The following is a 10,457-nucleotide window of genomic DNA, read 5'->3' on the forward strand; positions in this document are numbered from 1 at the left end:
ATATATACTTTAGTTTGTTATGACAATGACACCACTATAGGTTGATGGTGTGTGTAACCTAGGACATCAAGCATATTTAATAGGGAAAATAATCACTAAAATTTTCTCAAATATTGCAATGAGTTCAGATTAAAGTAGGCTGTGCAAATTTCAGCTCAGATCAATAATTCGAATCGATAATAGAATTGAATCCAGGGTTCTTTGGAAATAACTTATTTATCATTTGTAAAAATAAAAATATGTATACTTTATGGTAGAGTGTATAAAAATAATACCCAATAGAGTGTATTAGTAATGGAAGCATTAATAATACATGTATTAGTTATACTTGTATTAGCTATGTATAGATTATTTTTTATGCATTGTTTGATTTCGTGTATTAAAAATAGTATGTATTGTATAAAAATATCCTTCGCAAGTACTTTTGAGGGGTAAGTGAGTATTTAATCATATTAATGCGAATTTTTTGCATAACTAACATTATAAATTTCTAGATATTAATAATACACTTCTCAAAACACAATAAAATACATATATTATTTTTGCTAATATACTATGTCAAACGAGTACCATTATTGATTTGTTCACTTTGTAATGGTTCAATATCCTATTTATTGGGTTATTGTTTTGGCTACTTTTGTTAATGAGTTGTTGATAACCCCATAAAAAGTTAAAATCCTACTGTTACTTTTAGATACATTTTATATGGAATACTTTAAAAAAAAATATCGTGTGAGTATTTGTTAAAATTTATTAATTAAATAATTATATTATTAACGACTGATAATCGATAATCCATTATCGAATCATGAAAATCTTATTGACTCAATTATCAATATTGCATGATACAACCAAAACTAATATCGTTCACATACCCCTAGTTTAAAGTTGATCTCATGGTTTCAAGTTATCTCGATGCTAAAAACATCAAAGTTGAAGTGCATAATACTAAACTATAAATAAAACTAGAGCTGATATCTATTAGTCTATAAAAAAAAGACAACTTTCACATATAACAAACATAAAATTCATATTTATCTGCTTCATAGCAAACATATATATGTATAATTCGCTATACATTTGCAATTGAGCGAATTGTATAAAACGAAGTGTATAAAATGAGAAAGAGAAAGAGACTCGGGTAGGAAATTGTATAAAACAAATTATATAATAATAAGTGTATAGAACGATTATATACAATTTGAATTTGTATAAAATGAGAAAGAGAGAAAGGCAAAAGAGATTTGGGCAGGGAATATATAATTGAATCGAATTGTATAAAACGAGAAAGAGAGAAATTATATACAATTTGAATTTGTATAAAACAAGAAAGAGAGAAAGACAAAAGAAACTGGGCAGGGGAGTATTTTTATTGTATAATTATAAGTGTATAGGACAAAATATATGTATTTGCATGTGTATATACAATTTTCTCTCACTTTATACAAACAAAAACACAATTTATACATTTCGTTTCTGCTTGTATAAGCGAGAGAGGCAAGCGAGATTAGGGAGAGTGGCGAGCGAGATCTGGGAGAGAGGGGAACAAAAATATATGTATTTATACAATTTCCTCTCGCTTTATACAAATAAAAACAGATTTTATACACTTATATTTGTATAAAAGTGAGGAAGCGAGCGAGAGATGGAGTGAGAGAGGAGAGTGGCGAGCGAGAGTTTGAGGGAGAGATATGACTGGAAACAGTTTATTACGGGGCACAATTAAATCAAAGGGTGGTTATAGCAATTATTATTTGATTTATTAGTTTGTCATTATATACAATTTTTCAAAAAAAAAAGTACGTCTCACCTAAACTTTAAAGAAAAATTACATGAATAAATACATTTTTAAAAATAATTACTGATTTTAGCGATACTTTTTGTTTATTACCATTTATAGCAATATTGTGATAAATCTGTAATATGCATTACAAGTGAATTATGTATGCAATATATTTGAATTATGATTGTTTTTAAAATATATTATGTTTCTTTGGTAAAAAATTATCACACTGTATTATAAATATATTAAAACTTGTATTATATTTGAATAATAAATTTATCTTTGTAATATGTATTAAACTTGTATTATAAATGAATTAAAAATAGTCAAGTGAAAAAAAAATATATTGCTATAAATAATTATTTTTTTATTATAATATATTTATGTAAGTTTCCCAGTTTTAAACAAATTAATGACATAACCACATATTTTGATTCATCCATATTAACTCATTTATTTGATACCTTTTGCCCGGCAAATGTGATTTTCCTAGAAAGGAGTAGAAATATTATATAAACAATATGACGATCCTTGTTTTTATTTTTATTTTTTGTCGAAATTTTCTGTTTGTTGTTTAAAGAACAGTTAAATTCAGTGTTTTCATTATATTATTTCCCCCTTGTTAAAAGGGCCAAAAGTGCCAACTTGATAATCATGCTGTCTTTTCGTCCCTATGCTTTTGCAATTTTTCTCCAAAAATAATTATTTACTACTTGGAAAGTTTTCGCATAACAAATAATTGTGTCATTTAATTTGATAATTAACTTTTTTTAATTTTAAATTTATATAAGTATATATATATAAAGTTATATAAAATTAAACAAATAAATATATATTCCATATAACATAATTCACATAGAATATTATATATTTCCTCACTTCTACCAACAGACCAAGAACATTGGATATTCATTATGAGTGCACTTTTTTTTATATTTTCTTTCTATCAGTTTCTCAAAATAGATATATATATATGTATACATATAATTTTTTTTTAATTAACGAATATACATACATTCCACACACCTTAATGTGTGAATCCGCCCCTGTATAACACAATATTGTATAGGTATTTAAGTAATTACATGTATGCACATCACTTTACAGGTAATATACACCAAAAATTAATCAATTACCAATTGCAAAAGGATAACATACATATTACACGCACCCCCAAAAGAAAAAAATAATATAGATATTGCAAAGTAGTCTAATAAACTACTCAAATATTTTTACTTTGTCCAAAGCAGAATCCTTGTTTTTTTTTATAAATGGCAAAAATATTTTAATCAAAAGCTACCTAGGTTCAGCATCACTATAACGGTTCATTTGAATTATCCAGATATAAATTTTGTATAAATAATATTATATCAATACGCGATAGCTGGACAGATGATAATTACCTTTTATTTTCAATCTTAAATTATAAGTTCGAATCATCGAGGGAACAAAAAGATAAGAGCTCTTACGAAAGAAGTAAAATAATAATATAGAAATTTCGTCATATCTTTTACCTCGCATAAATTAATACACAAACTCATAACACCATTGTATTTCTCCATTCTTTTTATTTGTTTTACTTCTCGAGAGCCAAACTGTATTGATTTTAATCAATATTTTAGACGTATTCTTTTTTATTATATTAATATGAGAATGATTACAATTGTAGTATTTATGATATTATTTACGATTATCCAAATTTTAAATATTAAATTAATCTACTTTAATCTAACTTTAAAAATTAATCAAATTGATTCTCGTGAAGTAAAACATGACAGATCAATGATAATAGAGAGAGAAATAACTATCTTAATTTCTAAATTACAATTCAAACATCATATTTATTTTATATACCAATACTTATTTTTTAAATAATTATCAAACATGTATAAGAAGTAATACATAAATAAATTATCTCTAAGTCACCAAAGGATCCCTGGCTATTTAATAATGGATAGTTTGAAAAGAGCCAAACTTAAAAAACAAAAACATGACATTATAATAATGTACTTGCCTATTAATATAATCACCACATAACTTGGCATAAAAAAAAATTCCAATTTTTTCATCATTGATTCTTTTCTTTAACACGTTACTACAAACTTTTATTCTATTTTTTTTGGCTTTGGGATTATGTTCTGGATTCAAAGAAAACAGAAAATTCTATAAATTAATAGTTTTGTTGATACAATTATGAAAAGTGAAGCACTAGTGGGGAAAAAAGTCCTCTGCTTTTGGCCAACTCCCATTGAGCTCAATCACTGCGTTAAGCTCGATCACTACATTAAAAATAATCATCAGCGATAAATATATAATTTTTAATTGTCATTAAATATATATTTTTAACGATAATTAGCACTCTTTGTATATGTCCCTATAGCCTTTAGTGACATCGATTCTAATGATACTTAATTAATGCGGGAAAAGACTTGAGCACTTTTTATTAATGTCAATATTTATTGCCGCTAAAAGTTATTTTTGTTGTAGAGAAGGATGAAAGTTCTGCTGGCCCATTATCGAGTCTCTGTTAGCATTATTCGATATAAATATCGAATATATAAAAAAAAAATTAGGGCACCTAAAAGTTTGTAGCCTAAGGCCTTTGCTTTAGTGGCTTAACCCTCTAACCTGTTTGAGAGTCAAATTGTATGGATTGTGATTACTATTTTAACTATGATAATCATTGCAACTTATAGTGATAGTTTGCTTATTTACGAATCATATCTGTAGCGGATACACTCTATTTGCACACACAATATGTCTGCATAATTGATATCGCGCGGATATAAGATCAAACTTACATTCACATTACAATCATCACGAAGATCATTACAATATCATGACAAAAATGATGCAAAAAAACAGAACTGATTAAATCGACGAAAATGTCTAGCTAGCAAAGAAGGATCCATTGTTGATGGAATCAGCATTTGCATCACCAAGTGCAGCTTCTTTAAGGTACTTGTCAGCTAACTGAACTCTCTTAACATTCTCTTGCTCTTGAACAAGCATGTTACCATACTCGAGGAGCTTATCGATAGTCATCTTTGGTTGCTCAAATGTTGGTGGTCCATCCCTTGAGTTCAAAAGTTTCTCGCCAATTTGTTCAATTCCAGTACTTCCAATCCATTTCCTCACTTCATCATCGTATACTCTCGCCCTCAGAGCACCGAAGAAATCTGTTTAAGATCCATCAGATATGATCATTGATATTATTATCTCATCTTAACAAAAGTTAAATATTATTAGTGTCCTTACCAATAGATTGTCCAGGGAAGCTATCGACGATCTTGACAATGTCATCATCAGGAACTTTATCAGTCCTGAAAATACCTTTGCAAACACCAATTCTGTCTTCTCTTGTTGGTGCCCAGTAGAATTTCTCCATACGACCATCACGGATAAGAGGTGCATACAATGTGGAGAAATCGTTACCAGTGACAATAATAGGTACCCTGGCATTCTCTTGCTTGTTGTACATACCGGGGAGTTGGACATTTGTCGGGTTATCAGCAATGTTCATGAGGGTAGCATTCACCATTTGGTTGTTGACAGTGTATTGTGTAGTTCCACCCATTCTACCGGCTCCTGCATCAAGATCGTTGATGAAGAGGCAACACATGTTTCCCTTCCTGATGATTTCCGCGGCCTCTCTGTACCTTTGCCTGATCAATTTAGCTGGCTCTCCTGCATTTCCACTTTCCAATTCTCCAGCACTCATCATAATTGGGCTGCAAGTTTAATAAACCAAACATTGTAAGTAACTTTTACAACAACATTCTCATTGAAATCCCACAAGTGTGTTCTGGAGAGGGAAGATTGTATGCAAATCTTACCTCTAGCTCGTGAAGGTAGAGAGGTTGTTTCTAAAGTAACTTTAGTCTATTTACAACAACAACATTCACAGCGAAATCCCACAAGTCGAGTTTAGAGAGAGTAGACTATACGTAGACCTTACACCTACCTCGTGGAGGTAGCTAGAAAGGATGATACGGAAGACTTTAATCCACTTACACCAACAACATTCTCAGTGAAATCCTACAAGTGGGGTCTAGAGAGGGTAAACTGTATGCAGATTTAACCCCTATCTCGTGAAGGTAGATAAGTTCTTTCAAAAGTAAGTTTAGTCTATATACAGCAACAACATTCTCGGTGAAATTAAATCCCACAAGTGAGGCCTGGAGAGGGTAGACTATATATATGGAGACCTTATCCCTATCTCGTGTAGGTAGAGAGATTGTTTTAGAAGTAACTGTAGTCCATTTCCTCGAAAAAAAAAACCCGAATAAAGATAGTATGTAATTTAAGGCAATACTCACTTGATTCCCATCTTTCTGAAGACAAGCTCACATTGGAATGATTTACCTTGACCTTTTCCTCCCCAAACACCCAAAATAAGTGGAACCTGTAATAAACATAAACAAAGTTCAAATCTTCTTTTACACCAAACACTACTTAAGCCAGAATTTTTTAACAAACATCTCTTTAACAAACCTTGATGTTGGGCAATGTCAAGAAGTTCTTGGTGATGTGAACAACAAGCTTGTCCATGAAAGCAGGAGCGATGTAGAATCCGTCCAACTTGTTGTCCAAGTTATATCTAATCGAATGTCAAAACATATAATCAAGTAAATAAAAGTGCGTTCTCTCTAACAGCTTAACCATTTAGACAATATGATCATACAAGTTGTGGCAGCAGTATAAACTTTTAGATAAGATGATCACACAGTTCAACTTACTGGCGAAGACCTTGGCTGAGGTATTCATAGGAATTCATGATGGCGTGGTGAGTACCAGTACCCGTTGGAGCCTGGAAAAGCGAATCAACCAAACCTTTACCCCTTGCAATGTCTTGTTGATCATCGGACACATCGTTAACAAGTCCCTTCCATCTGTCCCCATCAGTCTGTTTCTTCTCATCAATTTCTTTTTCTTGAGCAACAATCCTCAAGTTCTTGTTTGCGATGTTTGTGCTGGAAACTTTGTTGTTCACTTTCTTTAAGGTTTTACCAAAGAAGGCTGTTGGTGGAACTGAAGTTCCAACAACAGAGTTGTTCAAACTCAACTGCAAAAAAAATAAATGATGTTTACTTAGTAATAGCCACACAATCTATAGTCTATTTTCTATCAGAGTGTCAGAGTTAGAATTTTTAGTTTATAAGTTTCTGAACCATAATCTGTTTTGCTCAGTGGATTCTGAATAAGTTATCGTTACATATTAAGTAATTCTTTTAACACAAATATAAGGTTTGAGTAAAAATTATCGAGTTCTACTAAACTCATGACTTACATTGCGACTCCGCCCTTGCCTATGATCAAATCTTAACAAAAAAACATTCTTAAATCATCCGTTATAGGTGGGCGTTCGTCCATTATTCAGTTTTAAATTTTTTAAAAAATAGTTTTTGTTTTCAAAGTAAAAATGATATTTGAATGTTGGAAATTTGCCTTAGGTTATGAATACAAAATTGAAGTTGTTTTTGGATATTTGTGATTATTTTAGAGTGGTAACGCCTTTTTTTTGTTATTTTTCAACTTATTGAAAATGAGTTGAATTCCAGAATTTTATAGTCAAACGTGTTTTCTGAAGTTCAGAAAAAAGGTGAAAGAATACTGAAAATACTTCAATTTCATGTCATTGACCAAGAAAATGTAGTACAAAGTAACAAATATTAACTCCCATCCCTATTTCTCATTCTTTAATACACACCAAAAGATCAATTAGCAAGTGTTAAACACAGTACCATTACCTTGTTGACAGCTCCAATGGTTGAGATGGAGGTAGCCATTTGTATTTGACTAACTCTAAAGATTCACAAAAAATAAAAGTTTAGTTGAAAATTACTCTGTCTGTAATTTGTATAGAAAATATTTTAACACTTGGTTTTGGTGAAAAAAAAGTAAGGGAAGTGCTAAGTTTTATAGCAGAAAGTTGATGTTACATGTATGGCTAAAAGTGTGTGTATGAAAATTTATGTGGATTTGGCTTACCAATTCCAAATGGCCACACAATTGAATTGGCTATAATAGTTTTTTTTTTTTGTTTTGTTAGGGGACTAGATAGAATGTGACAACAAAAAGAATGAGATTTTTCAGAACTATTTTAACTTTAAAATGATAATATTTAAATTATTTGTGTAACAATAGAAAAATAAATATATTAATAATATTTAATCGATTATAATACTATAACAAAAATAATAACACAAACAAACTACATAAAATAATAAACAGTTATAAAAACCAAAGAGTAAAATTAATCATATTACTAATAAGGAAAAGAAAGACAAAACAGCTACATTCCAACTTCCAGAAGCATCTATCTACTGGAAGTTAAGAGATGGCAATATATGGCTATATTCCAACTTCCAGAAGTGTCTACCATGAAGACATAAAATTGCAATTAAAATCTCTTGATAGCTACAGCAAGATAAAATCATACACTTGGATGTTTTTTAACCAATGATTTGTCCATGTGGTGTCCCATAAGGTAGAGGCTCAAAATATTTCAATAAGTTAAAAGTTAGTGTAAATTATAATAAACGAAAGAGATCTAAAATATGCACAGATTACAACGAATCATGGTAAAAGGACAAGATTTTATTATATTTGTTTTAATAAAACGGTCTTAGCCTAACTCATAACTTATGGTGAGGTAGAGGCTCAAAATATTTCAATAAGTCAAAGTTAGTGTAAATTATCATAAATGAAAGAGATTTAAATGATGCACAGATTACAACGAATTATGATGTATTATTTATCGTTAATTGTCCACAATTAGGACAAAATATTTTGAGATAGAGAGTGTTAATTTTTTTATTTTTTTTGGTTTCGCACCAGGTGTTTGGAGTCTAAATTGGACACAATTAGGACAAAACATTTTTGAGTTTAAATTGAACACAATTAGGACAAAACATTTTTGAGATAGAGAGTGTGTTAATTTTTTTTTCTTTTGGTTTCGCACCAGGCGTTTGGAGTTTAAATTGGAGCTCTGGTTAAATTTGAAAAAAATTTCCACCAGTACACCACAACTCATGTTGATGAGTGTTAGAAAAATTATCAAATAAGTAATTCAATAATAACAATATATTTAGCTATTTCTGATATAAATGCTAGTTACAAAAATGCAGAGGCATTCATTCGGTCAGAATATTTATAAAGCATCCAAATAGTTAATTTTTTTTTGAAAAAATGAATACACCAAAAATGAGTTCATATTTAATTTAAAATGAACTGAAGAAACGAAGCAATAAAATAAAAGGTAAAGAAAAAAAAATTAATTTTAAATTTTAAGCTTTTACTGATAATTGATAATGGTAAGGACAACATTAAAATATGAAGAATAAAGATTAAAATCAAATAATATCTTTTTTTAAAAATCTTTTTGAAACATTTTCCGTTTTGGACTTTAGTGTCATTGTACTATTTCTCAGTTTTATTTAAAAACTTTATTGAAAAGTAAAAGAAAGTCTAAGCAAATTCTTTCAAAATTCAGTTAGTTGTTGATTTTTTCTTTTAGAGACTTTTATAGTGTAGGTCACTAATTAATTATTATTTTAATAAATAATAATGGAAATCTAACATTTTTTTGTATACTATTTTAAATTGTCATTATAATATTTCTTGTAATAATTTGTAACACATGAACATGCATATATAAATTATTGTACGTTATATAATACTATATATGTTTATATCTTAGATAAACTTTTATTGATTATAATTTTAAATTTTTTATCGTTCGAATATATTGTTATATAAACTATCAAAATATTCTAAAAGTAATAGGAATATTAAAAATAAAATAAAATTGAGACCTCACTTGATTGAGTACACTTAGTAAATTAGCTTGTTCTCCTTTATAATTCTAAAATATAGTATACGTATACACTTTTAAAAGTGTAGGAAAAAAGAGGATTTTTTCATATTAAATAATTATTACGGTTAGTGAAACTTTTTGTATGAAGGATATTTAGATAGTGAAAAAAGATAATTCATTCATTTTGTAAGAATGTTTTATGATAAATAATACAAATCGTGATTATTACGATCTGTTTTCGCCATGAAAAACCCAACATTTACGATTCCAACTACTACAAACTCATATTCTATTGATTTGGCAAAGCTCGAAAGATATTTAATTTAAATATTTTAGCTCAAGTAAAATATTAAAACTAATCCTTAATTTACACTTAAGTTAGCCGAGCTTTATATTAGTCAGATTGTGCGACTACATGGAGTTCCGATTTCTATCATATCAGATCGGGGTTCACTATTTACTTCTCATTTCTGGAAGGCATTACAACATGGTCTGGGTACCCAGTTAGATATGAGTACGGCATTTCACCCTCAGACAGATGGTCAATCTGAGCGGACCATTCAGGTATTGGAAGATATGCTTCGAGCGTGTGTGATCGATTTTGGTGCTAGATGGGATCAACATTTACCCTTAGCGGAGTTTGCCTATAATAACAGTTATCACTCTAGTATCCAAATGGCCCCATTTGAGGCATTGTATGGAAGACAGTGTAGGTCTCCGATAGGTTGGTTTGATTCGGCGGAGATGGACTCTTTGGATACATACTTGCTTAGAGATGCTATGGAGCAAGTCCGTATGATTCAGTATAGACTGTTGACAGCCCAAAGTCGACAGAAGAGTTATGCAGACCGGAGA

General features: G+C 29.7%; 1 protein-coding gene across 2 annotated transcripts; it reads right to left on the minus strand.

Annotated features, from left to right (window-relative positions):
* Positions 1-4,543: 4,543 nt before the first annotated feature.
* On the minus strand, positions 4,544-7,687 carry LOC107031401 (ribulose bisphosphate carboxylase/oxygenase activase 1, chloroplastic). Of its 2 annotated transcripts, none has more exons than XM_015232750.2 (6): positions 7,534-7,687; positions 6,523-6,848; positions 6,278-6,383; positions 6,103-6,188; positions 5,042-5,514; positions 4,544-4,962 (listed from the first exon to the last, which is right to left on the minus strand). In XM_015232750.2, the coding sequence occupies exons 1-6, from the start codon at positions 7,570-7,572 to the stop codon at positions 4,673-4,675; spliced, it is 1,320 nt and encodes a 439-aa protein (XP_015088236.1). In that variant the 5' UTR covers positions 7,573-7,687; the 3' UTR covers positions 4,544-4,672. The 2 variants fall into 2 exon arrangements, with proteins under 2 accessions (XP_015088236.1, XP_015088235.1); XM_015232749.2 differs by having other exon boundaries at positions 7,528-7,686.
* Between the last annotated feature and the right edge of the window lie 2,770 nt (positions 7,688-10,457).

This window comes from Solanum pennellii, chromosome 9, assembly GCF_001406875.1.
Source record: "Solanum pennellii chromosome 9, SPENNV200".
Taxonomy (NCBI): Eukaryota; Viridiplantae; Streptophyta; class Magnoliopsida; order Solanales; family Solanaceae; genus Solanum; species Solanum pennellii.

Bases quoted from the DNA above. Each gene is read 5' to 3' on its own strand.
- LOC107031401 (XM_015232749.2), bottom strand. From the start codon at position 7,572: ATGGCTACCTCCATCTCAACCATTGGAGCTGTCAACAAGGTAATG. The intron at 6,189-6,277 runs GTTTGTTAAAGA...TGTTTATTACAG, and splicing joins TGACATTGCCCAACATCAAG to GTTCCACTTATTTTGGGTGT. The intron at 5,515-6,102 runs GTGAGTATTGCC...TTAAACTTGCAG, and splicing joins TTCAGAAAGATGGGAATCAA to CCCAATTATGATGAGTGCTG.